We start from the raw sequence: 19107 nt of genomic DNA, 5'->3' as shown, positions 1-19107 counted from the left end.
TTGTTCAGTATATAAAAATCAATCTTCCTGAGTCGGACATAAAACACCAACATTGCTACTTACCTCACTAGTCTTCAATACAAGCCTCTGCAACCACTTGTCAAATATCTTGCTTTGGCACAATTGGATTTTGACATCAGCATCACTAAATGCCCATGATGTCAGCAGTTGCATCCCATAGTGTACTACCCAATACCCAGCTTGCATGTGTGTAGTATCCCCGAGCAGCAGCCTCGAGAGTACACTCATCAATCTTTGAAGGACGCCATCTTGAGATAACAATTCAAGTAATGTCTGTTGGCATTGAAGAGAATGGAGAATATTTTGTAAACAAATTGTAAAATTTAGTAATTAACAAAAATCTTTTTTTTTTCAAACTACCTGTAGCAGTGTTGAAATGCCATAGCTGTTGAAGTAAATGCAAACATATATTGGGAAATCCCCATTGTTTCTTTTGAAGTAAAAATTAACTCTTGCCACTTCACAGCCCATACTGATAACACACAAGAGTTAATTATTGTAGTAGTATAGATGTTAACGCACAAGTTCACATAGGGAGTTGAAAGAAAAAACCTCAAGTCCTACAGGTACCAAAACAGACCTTCTGGGATCTTAACATCCATCATTCTCGGTTTATTATGGAAAAATTGTTTTCGGAATAAAAAAGGCTTATACGATATATGTGATGTGATCAAGCAAAATCAGTCTGATATCAACTCAAATTAAATCAACATTTTTATATTTCTAATATTAGGATTTTGTTAGCTTGCTTTCACTGAAAATCCCATGTTTGTATCATCTATTGTTAGAAACTTATTCAAATTTAAGTCATCACAAAAACAAAGTAATTACATAACAAATACTGACACATTTCCCCCCATATCTCCAAACTAGAATTTCCGACTTCCTACTGTTTGATCATGATCACATCACATATAGTTTGACATGAACAAACAGAAAGGGGATAAAAGAAACAAGAGAAAGTGATAAGGCTGACAGCAACAGAAAAATACAACTATTTGAGGGACACTAGTCACAGGACAAGGACGAATACATGAATGAGAGATCAAGATGTATGACCTACCTTTGATAACCTAGTCACAGAAGCTTCCCCGCTACTTCTTCTTGCCTTGCGTGGCTTTTTGCTGGGTACACCATCCGATGTACTCTGCTCATCAAACACATCGTCTTGACCCATCTCAAGCTGGGCTTGCTCCAAGGCAAATTCATTGATAAGCTTAAGGATACAGGCTAAGCTATCCTGCTGCCACTGTAGAGTAAAACAAACAAAAACTTATACAAGTGGATATTCTTAAACAAGCGTTGCCCGACTACTGGACAAAAACACATATTGAAATGTGGGGAAATTTGGCACATGACGATACAAAATTTCACTGTAAACCTTAAGGCTAAAAACATTTCTTGTCAAATCAGTTGCAAAGCAGATTAAATTTGAACATAAAACTATTATGTGCACTTTTCTTAAACATTTTATGTGTGAAAATCTTTTTCTGGATATCTCACATAAAGAAAAGAAAATGCATTAAATTGTTCAAAAAATAAATGTGTATGCCCTAAGAGAAACTACCTTGATTTTTGATTAGCCAGATATAAATGATAAAATTGTGAAAATATCATAAATGACAAAAAAAGAAAATTAATGACAGAACAGGCAATATCACATTGGATACAAACAAACCACAACTTACCACACTCCACTGATGTCCTGGGTTGGCTTCTAGATTTCCAGACATGAATATGTTGACTAGGTGCTTCAAACCACCGCTGTTAATAAACTGTTGACATCAACAACAAAGATAGAAAAAACAGATTCTGTGCATGAGGGATTTAATTACAATACTTTTTACAGTTCTTGTGCATTACCCAATTTGGTGAATATTGATTCTAAACCCCAACTGATAGTTGGAAACAGCCCAGCTACTGGACAAAGCCTAGGTCATTTATCTCCCAATACACATTCAGCAATCTGTCAATCCCAAACTACACTATTTCCCCAAACATATCATTTTCTTTCAAGTATCCCTATGTGGTATAAACACTCAGGAATTGACAGAAATCCTTAGGGAGTTGGATGTTGATTTAAACCAATAAATTAGATGATCAACTCACCATAATATTCCATGATTCCTGAGCTGCCTCATCAGATGCTGTACTGAATAAACATGAATCACTTTTGCTGGGTATGCTCTGAAGAAGAAAAACAATTAAAATGTTTAATTAAAATTCCTATACTAGCGCCTGTATAATAAATTAACATCTCCATTTTCTTCATATATTATCAGAGGCCTATAATACTGTATAATTTTTGCCTATCATTGATCAGCACGCAATAGGCTGGACTCATAACATTGTAGATTGATCAAGGATAGTGTACAAACAGTTTAGTGCAACATCCATGCGAACCGCGCTTTGCGTATTGCTTGACTGATGCATGCTTTTGTGAATCCACTCTCAGTAGAGACATCCTATTAATAAATACACAATAATACAAACAATTCTTTATTTGACTTACCTTCAAATCTATGACACCAAATTCTGAATTAGTAATGGACGGACTTCTATCTAACCCACTCACACATGCCTGTAAAAAACAAAGTTACATAATTTTAAAAATTGTTATGTTTACCTCATCTCACATGGTAACAAACTAAGAGAGGTTAAATCAAACACTTTACTTGGATAAACTTTTGTTCCATGGCTTTCAAATATATTGACAAGTTTAAAAAAATATTACTCCTAACATCACATATAAAACAACTCTCTTGCAAGATACCAGATACTTTGAGCAATTTCCAGATATACCTTCAGAAATTTTGAAGTGTGCCCTTTCCTATTTCTGAACAAGAGCACAATTTTGAGGAAAAAAAGCCAGCCCTGTAATAAACTAATATTATCTAAAATTTCACTTTACAAAAGAATAAAACAATATTTTCAGAGCAGGAGAAATTCCTTTCTCACTTCCATATATCAATTGACCACACAAGATTTTATCTTAAATAATTTTACAATAAACTGAAAATTGAAATACAAGAACTTCTCCATTTGAATGTGCACATAAACTAAATCTTACCAGAGACTTAGTACGTCTCTTCTTAGATGGCTGCCCTAAAGCTTCTACAATCTGTAAGGAGTATAGCAACTTGTTGGTTTGTTTCTCATCAAGTAGATTGGCCCAATCAACTCTGGGAGGATCTGGAAGCTCTGTTGCTACGAGTGATTTCTTGGAAGATGACTCGCCTTCATCTGACGTTTTATTCTCACCAGCATCCTTTTTGTCAGACGTTTCCATGGGCTCCTGTAAGCAAGAAAATTTTAGATAAAGATGAAGTTTGTCTCAAAAAAACCCTTCTCTGTCTTAAAATTGGCTCTCTCTTGAGCTTTTGACATGTCCGTTGAAAATACTTTGTGTTGTAACTACTTTGTGTTGTAAAAAAAAAATTTGTGTTGATTTCATCAAACTTACAAACAAAAGATTTTCAATTTCAATGTTTTTTCTATAATTTTTAGCTGAGTCATAGTCTGTAATTTAAATCTACATTATACTTTTTCCTAATATCTTATTATTTTTTTGCAAGAGATTCAAGAATATGAATAATATTTTGGGTTTGCCTCACATTGTTTTGACCAACATGATTTATTCAAACCTACAAATGCACCTATTTCATAAGAAATTTTCTTGTGAATTATCATATCCTTTTACTTTTCTATTTCATCATTGTCTACTAAAGGAATGTCTTCTATTGAGAACAAAGAAATGGGTTGGAATTGGCGTTGACTGATAGATGCATGCAAGCCATGCACGTACGCACACACACCCCATATATGTTTGCAAATGATGACAACTCTACTCACCTGTGACGGTGTTAGTGCTTTGAATTTCTTGAGTAGATCTGAATTGGTTGGCAGCAACATAAGGAGATCCCACACATTACGTGACAGCATCTGAGCACGACTCTGTAATTCTAACCTTGCCTCGTCATCCTGAAATAATAACATGATAAATAAATCACTGCTCAAGATTTGTGTGAGAATTATAAAAGATTGGATTGCCCAAGGTGATATCAAAAGACGTTACCTTCAAGTCACTTCAAAGATTCTGGTATATATGATATCTCAATCACCAAAATAAGCAAAAGCAGTATATAATCTAATAATACACCAAGCCAAAAAAGAAACTTATAATTTTTCACCAGACCATATCTTAAAATCCTGTCCATCAAAATTAACCAAAATTACACACAGGATTGCCTCAACACTCTACTCTAAACACATGTCAGTAACCAATCAGTTGACCAACTGACACAACAGCAAAATGCAGTGATATGGGACAACTTCCTGGACCACATTCACAGCCCTATTGGCACCCAGCAAAAGAAATCTGTGAGAATGGCATCTTGAATCACAGGTCACAGCAACCAATTTTAACAACATTAAGTTAAAAACATTAAAGAGAGTCAAAACAAACTTACCAGGATCATTATGTCACATGTCCAAACAAATAATGAAGTCCTTTAGTAACGAGAAGCATGGGGCAATCTCCCCTGGATATCATCAGGAACTTGGTTGGAAGCATGAGAAGCAGGTGCACAGCATGCGTGCAAGCGCACGGTGGACATACCGTTACTAATGGACTTCATTATTTTGTTTGGACATTTGACATGATGATCCTGGTGATTCAAGATGCCGTTCTCACAGATTTCGTTTGTTGGGTGCCAATAGGGCTGTGAATGTGGTCCAGGAAGCTGTTCCATATCAGTGCATTTTGCTATTGTGTCAGTTGGACAACTGCTTGATTAATGACATGTGTTTAGGTAGAGTATTGAGGCAATACTGTGTGTAATTTTGGTTAATTTTGATGGACAGGATTTTAAGATACGACCTTGTGAAAAATTATAAGTTTCTTTTTTGGCTTAGTGTATATACAACTAAGAACCTACACTAGCAACTCTTGATCTTCTTTTATTTTTTTCCATTAAGTGCAATGTGGCAACATACCACATGAAGTTTTTCGGTGCGAAGTATAGAATCAAATCACAAACTTTGTCAAGTTGATACAACATGTTATCTATGATGTAAGGAACAAAACCCTAAATTGAATCTTAAATATCTTTATATATATTGTTCTTGGGTTTGGTTTCTATTGCTCGGTCCTATAGAATGAGGCGGTTCTGTCAGAGCGCCCGCTGTCAACTGACCAATCCCTTATTATCTACTGACAAGAAGCAGTGAAAAATTGCAATATCATCAAAGCAATTATCATAAAATATATCCAACAAAAATTGCTCTCAACAGAAAGTGGCAGATGCAAAAAGCAGCATCCTATTCAATTGAATATATGAATACAAAAGCCACCTAAGTCCATACTTTGGCCAAATTGAGTAAAAGCATGGGAAATTGTTGCTATACATAGGCCTGTCATATGCATGAAAGAACAACTCAAATTCATTCTCTGTGTCTATTGGGCATGTGAAAAATAGCATGTATGAAAGAATCACCCAATTCCATGATTTGAGTCTTGTAACACATTGATTGAAATCCAGTATGTATAAAAGTCCACTTGTAACACATTCATTGCTAGAGAATGACTTTTGAACAAAAAATGGGTTTAATAAAGGAAAGTGTGTGGTTTATATTACATGGCAGAATGCTTATCAACATTATACATACCTGTGTGCTTTATTTTGTATTATCTTACTAGTGGTAATCTCATTCTAACATTGTTGTCTTTGTATATGATTCAAAAAACCACCTAAGTCCAAAATTTAAAATGAACCCCACGAAGTCCCTGAAATGCTAATCGTCATACCTAATACAGGTTAATCCACTCATTTGCAAGTAAAACTTACCATATTGACCAGGTAAATCTAACTGAAGGAATTAAAATGATACACGGGTTTTTCTCTCAAAATAACTTCGCATGGACTTAGGTGGCTTTTGTATTCATGTATTCAATTGTTAACTTACCATATTATCACTCTTGATATCATAGAGTTGTTGTAACAGGTTGAAAAGACAATTAAAGTGTGGTTCCTGCAGCAGTAACATCATGGGTAGTTTGTCTTGGGGTGGGGCTGGTAGACAAGAGGCAGGCTGATCCATACCATCTCTTTTCCTGTCTCTTCTCAGTGCTCCAAATGATACAAACACAAGCTATATGATTGGATGAGGTAAAGAGTTTGTTGTATTACTGTAAAATCCTACATTTTGTTAGATACTACAAAATAAAAATAGATACAACACTTATTGCTGCCTAAATCAGTCCAAAGTTTGGCATAATTGCACCATCAATTTGGGCATTTGGTTTTGGTCTATGGTCATTCAAAGCAGAGTAAAAGCAAAGTGTACTTTCATGTCCACAAAAGTTGACAGGTGACCAAAATTAGAGTCATGCGGTAGCATGACCAGCAAGTTTTAAAAAAAAACGACTGATAAAGAAGAATAAACAGATGCACCGCAAGACTATATTTACACGGAACAAAACGCTATTGTTCTATGATATTTTTCGCTGGGTACAAAATATATCTAAAACCATGCTAAATCTTATTTACTGTCCAAATTGTCATATTTTAATAACTCATTATTTCAAAAAGTTACACCAATCTTACAGTCAATGCGATTGTTTGATAATAAACAAACATTCTTGCTTTATTTCACGCGGTATTTCATAGCCAAAATTAGTGGCAAATCATAGCTAATCATACTGATATCCACAATCTTTCGTCACTGCTACAGCCATACATGGCTGTCACTGTCGCACCACTTTTTCAGATTCACTTTCAAATATACCCTAGCATTTTCCTGGATACCTTACATACAAATTCTGGATCCCATTCGCCAAAAAATCACGTTTTTCACAATTCTTTTATTCTTTCCGGACCACAGCATACATTCATATTAATAAATACTCCACTTTCACACCTCGTTATAACAGGGACGTCCCTGTGGCGAAGCAGTTAAGGCCATGGACTTCTAATCCATTTATGAATTTTTGCTCAAGTTGAAACTTCTCACCACTTTTTTTTAATGTTTTATTAACCAATTTATTGTCATAAATCAAGAATAACACCATTTTGAACATCCATTGCTATTGTGATATTATATTTTTTCATCAAACAAACATGTTTGATTTTTTATTCACATTTAGGCCTAGGCCTAGGGCCTACTTTCACCATCCAGATGCTTTCACCATGCCTGACTATCATGACATCTTCGTCATTTAAAACCCATTTATCAGTGTCTCTGTTCACAGCTCAGACTGAAATTATATTTGGAATAAATATTATAAATTGTCACAAATTAATAATCACAAACCGCGAAACATCGCAAACAACTGCCGCTGAATATTGATATTGAGAACCACAAACCGCGAAATTTGGATATCCAACTAGATTGCCCCGTAAGGGTACAAAGAATCACACACCACGGAATATGGATATCCAACAAGCTTAAATTATAAATTAAGCTCCCGATAGAGGGCAGGGCTTGAAGGAAAATTAAAATCACAAACCGCGGAAGATCGCCGACAACCGCCGCTTAATAGGGATATCCAACTAGATTGCCCCGCATGGCTACAAAGAACCACAAACCGCAAAATTTGGATATCCAACCAGATTTCCATGAGGCCTATCGATTATAAAGAACCACAAACGCGAAATATGGATATCTAACAAATTAAGACTTCAAATCGCGAAAGATCGGCAACAACTGCCTCTCAATATTGATATCCAACTATATTGCCCCGCAGGGCTATAAAGAACCACAAATCGCGAAATTTGGATATGTAACTATTACCCCACAGGGCTTCAAAGAACCACAAACCACGAAATATGGATATCCAACAAGCTTAAACTATAAATTAGCTCCCGATAGAGGGCAAGGCTTGATGAGGGAAATTAAAACCGCAAACCACGAAAGATCGCCGATAACCGCCGCTTAATAGGGATATTCAACTAGATTGCCCCGCAGGGCTATAAAGAACCACAAACCGCAAAATTTGGATCTGCAACAAGATTTCCCCACAGGGCTACAAAGAACCACAAACCAAGAAATATGGATATCCAACAAGCTTAAACTATAAATTAGCTCCTGATAGATGGCAAGGCTTGATGAAAACCACAAACCACGAAAGATCGCCGACAACCGCCACGTAATAGGAATATCCAACTAGGTTGCCCCGAAGGGCTACAAAGAACCAAAAACCGCGAAATTCGGATAGCCAAGTATATTGCCCCGCAGGGCTACAAAGAACCACAAACGCTTGGTTTGGAGCTGCTTGGCTACATTCATAAAAAGAAAAGAATCTACCAAAAAACGTTGACAACGTAAAAGAAATCAGCAAGTTTAAAAAACCCACCTCGGCTCACTTTTTGAAACTTGGTCCCATTTTGAATACCAACAGCAAATCAGTGTTTTTATTTTAATTCAACAGAATACAGCGTTTCCAACAAAATTACAAGCCTACTTGTTATTCGTTTAATTCAATCATTAATCATGATTATTATAAAACAAAACACAATAGGATATTGGCTTACCTTGCAAGAACAAGATAATAACCTTTCAGGTCGTTCCAGAAAGCTTACAAATTAATATCGCATCTGCACATTAAAGATACATAACACTTCTGGAAATGTTTTAGATTTATATAAATATGATAAAGTTTAAATCAGTACCTTTTACAAATGGGACCAAGTTTTCAAAAAGTGAGCAGAGGTGGGTTTTTTTAAACTTGCTGATTTCTTTACGTTGTCAACGTTTTTTTGGTAGATAATATATATACACAATTACACATATTAGAGTACTTCATGTACACATATAGGGACAACTCACAAAAGTAAGAGATGATTTACAAAAATTTAATGTCATTTCGGTGGTGTATTCTTCAGGGAATGCTCATTTGGAGCTCAATGCAATTTTCTATGAGTACTTTTCTTGAAATTCACATAAATATAAGCCAAATATATTTCTTTTAACTATAGCCATATACCTGTAGGTCACTAAATCCCATCTCCTTGAGTGTCTTCTCATCAAGGTCAGGGGTCAACTCATGACCAGCGGATATCATCCTCACCGGACCCTGGCTACATCCGGCTAACACTGCTATGTTAGGCAACACAGACTTGAAGGGAATATTGCCAGGAGATTTGGGTTGCTGTTGTTGCCCTTGATCGTGTGAATCCTGGATTTGTTGTTGCTGGAAGCGTTCACTGAAATGTGTGACCTCTGCCCTAAGGTCAGCGATAAGATCACTGGTGCTCAGCTCAAGAGTGAACTGTTGAGGAATAAATACAAGATAAAATGCATAGTGTTTCATTCTGATAAAAACATCTGCAACTCTAAACTCAAATAACAAGATGGTAAACAATCACTTTTCCTTTTAATACAGCTTCAATGACAAAGAGGGTTTCAATTTCACCTTGACAACGAATAATTCTTTATGAAGTGGGAAAACCTTCCATCACAATTTGAGAAACATCCATGATGATCCTGTTACTAAAACTATAACAACCTGTCAACCTAAACATCAATTAACCTTTTTTATAAATCCCTAAAGCCTTTGCAATTTACCCCAACACACACCACACCAATGCGCACATCATTAGCGGACATTATTACCACCCAGTGAACTGTGCAGTAACAATGTGCGCATCGGTGTGATGTATGTAGGGGTAAATAGCAGAGGCTTTCAGGATTTACCAAAAACGTCAAAATATAGTTGGACATTTTTATCATTTTGTATGCTTTGGCCCCAATGCATCCTACATACTTCATTTTACAGTCAATAAGAAGTAGAATGTAGTATGCATTTTATATGAACTAATGGCAAATCTCCCCTTATATAATAGCCCTAAGGGCCCTTACATACCTTGTCTGACATGCCAGCCAGCTGGCATACAACCCTGATCACCTGAGCATGACCCTCAATAGTATGTTTCTGGTGGCTTGTTATACCTTTGCCTTCTAGCTGCCATTGACGTAAATGATATGCATATCTGTCGGCAAAAAAGAAACAAAATCCCAACATTACCATGAAAAACTGTCAATCTCATACAATAACATTTACTTGAGAATGTAAGATGCAATGTGCATGTACGAAGCAACAACCTTAAAATACAAATATACAGCTTGAAGAGAGTATTGTAAAGAGTTTAATTTAATTAATTCACATAACCCTTACTGATCCCGTGGTGCTACCATTAAATATTGACAACATTTTTGTGTTTTAAAAACATGTATGTGTTTGCTGGGATAACACAAAGTTTGACTTTAACAGGACTCACCTTTTCCTAAAAGCCTCTAGATGTGTTTTCAATAAGATCAAGCCCCTCTGTAGTACCAGCATACTTGAGTCTTGTGATGTGTCCAAACTCTCTGACGCTAGCGATAAACTTGACATACATCTACTGATGAATTCCTCTTCTTTCTCTAATGACCCATTCCCTGCTGTTAAAGGTAAAGACATTTTATGGCACACCGAAATTAAGTACACTACAACTTTGCGACCAAGAAACTGAAGATCAAGGACATGAGGCAATGAATATGTGAAGTCAGTACAGTACCTATCTACCAACTATGAAAATATGACACTGGTTAAAGGTCAAGGAGATGTGGGATCTCTGACTGCCAAGTGAGTACTGTACCTATTTATTAACTTTGAAAAAAATGTTAAAAAGGTCTGGAACAGCATGGTAGCTGAAACCACATACACTTATGGAAACTGGGAGCAGAGGCTACAAAGAGTTTTACATATGTTTCATGTATAACAGTAATTTACACCCCGTACATTGGTAGTGTCAACAGTCATATGGAGGTCGACGGTTATTGTAGTACAATTTGTAAAATCACCGAAAGTGCAAAATCTATCAAGCAGTTCAAATACATGCAAATTCATCTTCACTTGACCTCCAAGCATAAAATCTTACAGTTTAACTTTACTTTTTCCTTACATTTCAAATTCTATGCAATTAGAAGTATGTTAAATATGCATAATTGCAACAACAAGTGTTTATATGGAGAAAACTTACCATTGACATAATATGAGTTGATGTACTGGATAGCAGACAAACTAACATCTGTATTCCTAGCTCTAAGTGCAATCTTCCATAAATGATCTATTCCAGGCATCTAGATATGGATAAGCATAACATTAATAATAATTTTCTAGTGTACAACAAATGACACAAAAACAACCAATGACGTTTTTGTTTGTTCTCCATATGCGCTTCTTCTTTCTATATATGTATGTGCTTACCTCAAACAACTAAGTATTACACACAGGATTTACATGCACAGTAATTTACTAAGCAGGATCCTGGAACCTTGGATTGGGGGTTGAGCTGATAACAGACTCGCCATGATATCAGACTTTTTCAAAGGAGTCTGTGACCTTTTACGTTTTTACAGTTCACCAACCCAAAGTGTTACAATTAAACAAGACAACATATACACACAAATCCCGACCGGTACACAACCCAACTTGTCACAAAATAGTAAGGGAATGTGCCGGCATGGGATTCGAACCCACGACATATTGGAAGGTTGTGGGTTCGAATCATATGTTGGCCCCAGATTATGGCAAAAAATGAATACAAAGACATAATATTTACCTCTATTGGTGGGCTATCATATGATGAGCTACTAGCTAGCCTTGCCAGACTACACAGCTGCTGGAAGAGGTTTAGACCAGTCATGCTGATCTTCTCTGGCTCTAATTGGGGCATCTGCAACAAAGACAAAATAAAAATCAAGCCTATTTATACACATCAAAATAGCATTTTATTTGCAGTGTAGGAAAAGAATCCTTTGTGAAGTACCTCTGTACTATTAATTGACGGCAATTCTAACACACTAGACCCAAAGTGTACAGACTCAGAATTGCCCGGATGTAAAGCTGTACTAAATCCACCATTTAGGTTTGTAACACATGGAGACCAAAATAGTGTACCTCTGGCATATGAACAACCATTTGCATCTTTAAGCTTAAACTTGATTAAGGTTTGCATGTGTAGTACTTAGTATGTGTTAACGGCACAACACAATATAAACAAGTTTACCGGTCACATGGCAAAATAATCCGAGGTACACTATTTTGCCCTCCATGAGTGACATACCAATATGGCAGAGTTGGTCATCTTTGGGTCTAATCTCTTTGTGGTGATTACACTTTGGAGTGTCTTTTGCAGGTGGTAATACTGCTGACTGAATAACAAACTAAAAAAAACACAGGAAACTGTCTTACAGACAGATAGGTCAGCAAAATAGCTCATGCAAAGAAAAAGTAACATGTTTCACTATTTCATTCACTGATCTTATTTTCAAGGCTTGTCAATTGATCCTGCCTGTATTATATATAATTGATTAAAAAATCAATCTTACATCTGGTGACTACTTACCTTGTTGAAGAATATATGCTTGAATGTTTCCAATCCAAGTGCATGCTGGTCTTTATTGCCGGCCTGATTGAGAAACCAGCTGAGGGCATCGTCTGAACATTCTGCATCTTTGGCTAAACATGCCCATAGAGTATCTACTTGGTCTAGACTAAGTCCTGAAAGAAGTAACAAAAATCATCAATGCAGATTTTCTTTATGACACTTGCAGACATCAGCAATTAGATTAGGTTTCTATTTAAAGGAATCCAAACAATTATGAAAAACTTATAACAATCCATAAAAATATGTTGCTGTTGGAATATGATGTAGTTATAACTCATTTGAGAATATATAATTTTTTGTCAATTTGATTCAAAAAAGAGTTTACAACTGAAAAAAATAAATAAATAACTGAGAATTACAAAAGAAGTCTTCAAATAAACATGCAATCGGTTTCTTATTTACAAAGATTCATTGATGAGCAGCCCAGCTACCAATGGACAGACTGCCATGAACTTCTACAAGCTAAATCAACTATTTATAAAAACCCAAGACCCATGTTCAGAAGTAGGGAGTATTTGTTACTGAATATCTACACAAAATTATAGGCCAAATCAAACTCTAATATTGCATAAAATACCAAAACTCCATGGTCGAAGTAGAATATAAAATGTAATTTTATAATGAATTGCATCATCTATTTAACTTACTGAAGTGATCAGGAGATCCCAGTGTTGAGAAGACACATGTCAGAAACTGTAGTCTGGCTTGAACTTCTGTAGTATGAGTATATCTACAGGAGTAATAACAGATTCATAACATCAAGATTAGTAATACATCATTAGAAATAGTACAGAGCAAAATCATTTTAATGGCATAAAGAAATGTATTCCAAAACTAAAATAAAATCATCTACATAACCTCAATGCACATACATGGGCAGAACAAGTTCTTATGATACTTACAAGCCTTTATCCAGCTTTTCCCCACTAGCTATAAGATTTGTGTAATGTACAAGGTTGTTAAAGAAACATTCCATCATGTGTAACTCTTCCTCAGCCCACCTGTAAATGAAAACAGTTCAGAACATTTACACATCACAAAGTTAATGGGAATGAGCAGCTCTGGAGGCACCCTTACATTATACATCAGAGCGTGCAGATTTACAACTTACTCTTAAATCTGTTTTAAAAAATTCAAGAACAATTCAACTAAGGAGCACAAACCCTAAATCGCAATTGACCTTAACAGCCAGGATCAGCTCCCCAAGTTTTCTATGGAAACAACTGTCAATTAGCAGTAAAGACAATCAAGCTTGATCAGTTTTCCCAAAAGAGCAAAAACAACACCACCAATGGGGCTTACATTTTTACCATCACACACCAGAGTCTATTATTGATACCACATTATTTATTTCAACTAAACATGATGACTTAAGAGTGCATACTTACATGGTAATCCAATGTGTATTGTAGTTATTCCTATACTGCTGGAATGACCCAAACAATTTTGGTAATAACCTCAATGATACCACTATGGACCTAAAAAAGAATTAAGCAACATCTTATTATTAGCCTCCAATGTAGTCATTTACATACTTTTACAAATTTTAAAATGTGAATACATGTTTACAAGATGTAAAGAAATTTTTAAAAATTATGTAGGCAACCACTCTAACAGACCAAGGAAGTGGTCAAATGATACCAGTATTTCAGTCGGTAGTCTAATCTTGCAGCCATTTATCTGTTTAAGACACAACATATTATTATGTTGGTCAAAATTCTAGAATTCCGTATCTTTTTAGGGGTGACCATACTACCGTATTTTTCACATTTTACCGTACTAAATACAGTGAAACCGTATTAGTTGGCATGTCTGCTTATGTTCTCCATGAATAACAATGGCGGCAAGTCAGGATTCTTCTTCTCTATTGTTGTGGTTGCAATACAAAATGTTGACAGTTTGTTAGAGGTTATGCAACTTCAATCATTTACCACTTACCTATGATGTTTGAGATTTTCAAGGCACCCTTCAACAAATTTCATTCGGATTTCTCTCTCAGGAAACCAACACACAAGACTACATAGAAGTTTCTCAGCCTCAGCAGTCAAACCCTCCCCTAAATGTACCTGTATCACAATACACAAAAGGAATGATTGAAGGACATAATAATGAGAGAGAAAACAAAATTAAAATTCTGGCATTCCACTGAGTTTTTAATACTCTACTGTAAATAATTTAACAACACATGCAAGTTAAAATTATACACAAGGAATAAAACTATAACTACAAGTTTGTCAGCCATACCTTTCAAATATTGCAGCTGTTTCATCTTCTTAAGAATCTAAGGTCTCAAAAATCCTATATTTCAATGCCCAAACTTACACAATACAATTTGCCATTTTTAATTATCAATAGCAAGCTTCAAAGTTGAACCACATTAGCAGCACTAAACATGATAAGAACTAATCAATTCACAACATTTTCTATACTAACAACATATATAAGGTTTATTGCTGATACTTGCATAAAAAAGCAAGCATATTACACATAACTACTAAATTTATAGATTAGCAAAATAACATTCAAACATCATCTTACAGCATTTTCATCTTGCACTAGATCCCATAGTAGTGTTCTATTCTTTCTGCAGACATCTTCAAATCTAAAATCTCTAAAATGGGAAGTTTGATCATCCTTGTCTCCATGAGAACAAGAACCTGAAATAAGAAGAAACAATTGAAAAATAACATTTAGCAAAGGTTAGTCAGGAGTAGTTAATTCACAGTGACATTTCTCCTCATGTGGATCTACTAGCACATGTAACTAATCTAATGTGCAACTAAAGTAAGTGCTGCGCCCAATTGCGTGCATACCATTCTATATCAATACACTATGTTACGAGTCTTAATTTTTTTCGGCCATTATAAACCGAACATACTTTAGAGTCGGAACTACTGGCCTTTAATGCAACATTGTGCCATTTCTGAAATTTGTCAATTTCTCACTTTGCAAGTTACAATAAGCTGGCATGTTTGCCAACAGACCTTTCCAGGGACTTTGATGAAAAACACCAATCATAAACGACCATCAAACAGTATTCAACAAATCAATGTTAGTCTGCCAAAAAAAATTGAATGTACAAAGAGAAAATCCCAATACTTACTTGACAGCCTATTACGATACACAGAGGTGATATCAGAGAGATGAGGATGTGCTCTTGTGTGATGATGGTGATGATGACGATGCTGATGTAACTGACTTAGATGAGCACTGAGTTGAGCCAGTTCATCCTCACAGCCACTCTCATCCTCCTCCTCCCCATCAAAGTCAGCCATGTTCTTCTCTGACTTGGCACTAGCTTGGGAACTACTGCATGAAGCCTCCTCTGCACTTAACAGATCATCCATCACATTCCTTCAAACAACAAAAGTTTAAACAGCTTTCTTTCACTCACTCATATTGCATATTGCAAATGTATCATGGTGGTATAAGATGTTTGCAATGAATTAGTGAAATTATTCTTCATAGAATAGACAAGGAGCAAACTCTAATCTTACTCTTCCTACCCACATATGTTTTCCTGTCACCAAAAGCAAACATGGTGCAAAATGTGATTGCAAAACTGCTATTTTCTTTTATTTTCCTATTGTTTCAGGAGCACTATAAATATTCATATTTCAGAATCAACCTCATTTTAGAATGTGTAATTTAATAATGTACAAAAACCAAACTGAATAAGGTCCACAAATAACTCATTCTGTTACAAACTATTCCTTCTTTCCAGTTGGCCATGGTAAGACCCATCTTTGACAGGGATTTGAACCTGAGACCTATGGTATGGAGTTCAGTACTAGCACACTTATCAACAAAACCCCCAAGAATGCTTGTGGCATAATTCTACAGCTCCTGTATCTATCAAGAAGCATTAAGAAGAACTACTATAGATGAGTTCCAGCAATTTCCAGCCAATTTGCTTCATTATCAAGTTGTTATAAGACAATTATTATTAAAGTGATATCATTAGCTTTTTAAATATAATATCCCAATGACACATCACTCAACTTACCCTCCAAGACCATGTGGATGAGGCAGAAATCTCCTGCAGTCATAGATTTCCGTTTCCATGCTGCTCTCCCCAAGGAAAAAGTCATCTGAGCGGTGGGCTTCCTGTGATGACAAGTGATCTGAAGCAGGTGATGATGGAAGTCTATCCAACATGACTTCATCAGTTCTCACTACCTCAACTGCTGCTTTGGGTTTCTCCATAGGAGAAGTAAGAGCAGCGGCGCCCTCGTCCTCATCAATACGAGGCAGTGGCTCCTTGCGCAATTCACCTTTATGAGGATCACACACTTGCTTTAATGCCTGTCGTTTAAGACGTTTCACAGGGGAGAGTTTAGGTTTTCTAACAAATCTCTCCTCAAAAGATTCGTCTCTTGAGGAGCTCTCATCGCCTTCTGACGGCCGCCTTCTGTGTCTCACCGGTCTTCTTGGTGCATTTTGAAACATGTCTTCTGTATCCTCTTCTTCTTCTTCCTCCTCCTCCTCATGATCGCTAGGCATTTCCACATCACTCTCCTCTTCACTCACATCCTCATACTCGCTTCCAAGCTGAGCGATTCGCTCTTCTTCGCTATCTTCCGACTCATCACTACCACTGTCCGTATTATCAGGGCTTGTGACTAAGCCTTCATTTTCAGAGTCCCATTTATCAGAGTCATCTTCTGAAGAGCTCTCAGTGCCATCTGGGGTATCATGGCGTCTTCTACGGAGACGTCTTCTGGCTTTTCGGCGGGCAGACGGTGAACTGTCTTCACTAGGGGTTTCATAGTGAGGGCCACAATGATCATGTTTTGGCCTAATTGTCCTTATATGTGCACCTTCAGACCCTGAACCTACTGCTACTACATCTATAGCTTCATCCTGCAAGTTTAATAAATACACAACGGAATAAGTGAGATATGGAAAATAATCACCAATGCCTACAAACAAGGCCTAGAAAGACTTTTAATGGAGGTAAATTTTATCCTGAAGTTTAATTTTCAGATTTTTAAAACAATATACAATATGGCCCACAATTTAGGCCAAAACAATGAAACAACAAATTGGCTGTCATTTTATATCATTTAAAGTTTATATAGCACCTTCCACATTTCAAAGAGTTTGGGTAACTACTGCAGCTAGTTTTGGCACAATTAGATAATGACTTTACAGATAAGTACCCCTCAAAGAAGGAGATAAGAAGAAAAAGGAGGACATAAAAACAGTGAAGGTAAAAGATGAAAGAATGTGAGAAATGAAGATAGGAAAAGAAAATAAGAAAGAAATATAGATGAATGAATACAATGTAGATGGATAGATGTAGTAGAGTGAGCTTACAAAAGTCTTCTAGGTTTACCTAATGTAAACAATGTGTGCAAACTATCATGACTTGGGAATAAGTGAGATGGCTTACCTCATGTGAACAATGTGCACAGTCTCCCATCATGACTGGTGGATGCTGACCAGCAGCACCTTTTTCTAACTCATATAACTCTATGGCACGACTGTTGTTAGTGTTGGCTAACGCATAACCACCTGCACAGGAAAACAAAAATCATTACTATCAAGAAATATTTAGTAACAAGTATTTTCACAAAAATGCTTTTAAAAACTTCTTTAACGCTCATTTAATGTAATTCCTGCATGTCTGGTCTAGCATTGAGACATTACTTACAAAGGATTCTTCACCTGTTTTAACAACATGACACCATTTGATTTATTGGAAGTCAACACACTCGCAATCTTGGTTAAGCTCAAAACTCCAAGATACAAGCTTGTGATCCACTGGTTGGGATCCGTTGTATGTACATTTTGGTTCATTATAATTGAAATATATTTATTGCACCAAAATTGTAGTACACTTTTAACAAAAGCTTCAAACTTCATACTTCACTTCAGTTATGTAGAATTATCTAGTTGTGACTAAGTCTATTTAATCATACTTTGATATATCCCAGGTTAATTTCAGGTCTTACTTTTATCTGCAGTGCCTTCCAGATTGCTTCTCAGCAAGGGGAATTCTTGCGGCTGTGGATGTACCGGTCTCTTGTGTGTAGTAGCGCTTACAGCACTGGTTGACAAGGCATTAGTCCAAATACATTTTGTGATCACTTGGGACAAGTAGAGCGACTGAAACAAAATATGACAATAATTCTTTATCTCTAAACAAAATCTGGATCAATCAATTGACAAAATTGAAATCACAATTGACAAAATTTAAGTCACATAAGGCCAATAAAAAAAAAATACAGACTCAAACATTGTTCATTTTCTTGATTGTTTTGGTTGTTAAAAAGATATAATAAAACAGATCGCCAGGATATGAAGATCTTTAATCCATTCTCTGCCCTTTTTTGGTGGCTCATGGGTAAAAATAAAACTCATTATAATGAGACTTGGGGCATCATGTATTGAACCCATACTTTCCCTATGGGTGTGGGTTTTATTATTCTCAATATTTGAGCACAAACACCGCTAGCTCAGACAAAGCCCTCCGACTCACCGGAAGTAAATAAGAACATACTTTCAAATTTTGATTTTTCAAATCTATGCACGCTTGTTTCTGACAACAGACCTTTTAAGATTCTTGGTCTTATACTCATACTAAATGCAAAAATCTATCTAGTAGTTTGCCTACTCTTTCAAATCTACTGTGTGAACATAGAGGATTTGA

At 36.0% G+C, this 19107-nt stretch overlaps 1 protein-coding gene across 1 annotated transcript in view; it reads right to left on the bottom strand.

Annotated features, from left to right (window-relative positions):
- Window positions 1-19107, bottom strand: part of LOC140152785 (ubiquitin carboxyl-terminal hydrolase 34-like) — a 101389-nt gene that overhangs the window by 41489 nt on the left and 40793 nt on the right. The window contains 23 exon segments of the mRNA XM_072175277.1: window positions 64-294; window positions 1085-1270; window positions 1710-1796; window positions 2131-2208; window positions 2534-2602; window positions 3092-3316; window positions 3874-4002; window positions 5986-6171; window positions 9005-9289; window positions 9884-10010; window positions 10299-10461; window positions 11043-11142; window positions 11625-11738; window positions 12411-12565; window positions 13100-13182; window positions 13355-13453; window positions 13841-13930; window positions 14391-14518; window positions 14991-15109; window positions 15556-15806; window positions 16459-17315; window positions 17848-17969; window positions 18410-18563. Coding sequence (XP_072031378.1) covers window positions 64-294; window positions 1085-1270; window positions 1710-1796; window positions 2131-2208; window positions 2534-2602; window positions 3092-3316; window positions 3874-4002; window positions 5986-6171; window positions 9005-9289; window positions 9884-10010; window positions 10299-10461; window positions 11043-11142; window positions 11625-11738; window positions 12411-12565; window positions 13100-13182; window positions 13355-13453; window positions 13841-13930; window positions 14391-14518; window positions 14991-15109; window positions 15556-15806; window positions 16459-17315; window positions 17848-17969; window positions 18410-18563 — 4038 coding nt within the window.

The sequence above is a fragment of the Amphiura filiformis genome, chromosome 5 (assembly GCF_039555335.1).
Source record: "Amphiura filiformis chromosome 5, Afil_fr2py, whole genome shotgun sequence".
Classification (NCBI taxonomy): Eukaryota; Metazoa; Echinodermata; class Ophiuroidea; order Amphilepidida; family Amphiuridae; genus Amphiura; species Amphiura filiformis.
The sequence above is the reverse complement of the archived record's forward strand: the minus strand, read 5'-3'. Positions and strand labels throughout refer to the sequence as shown.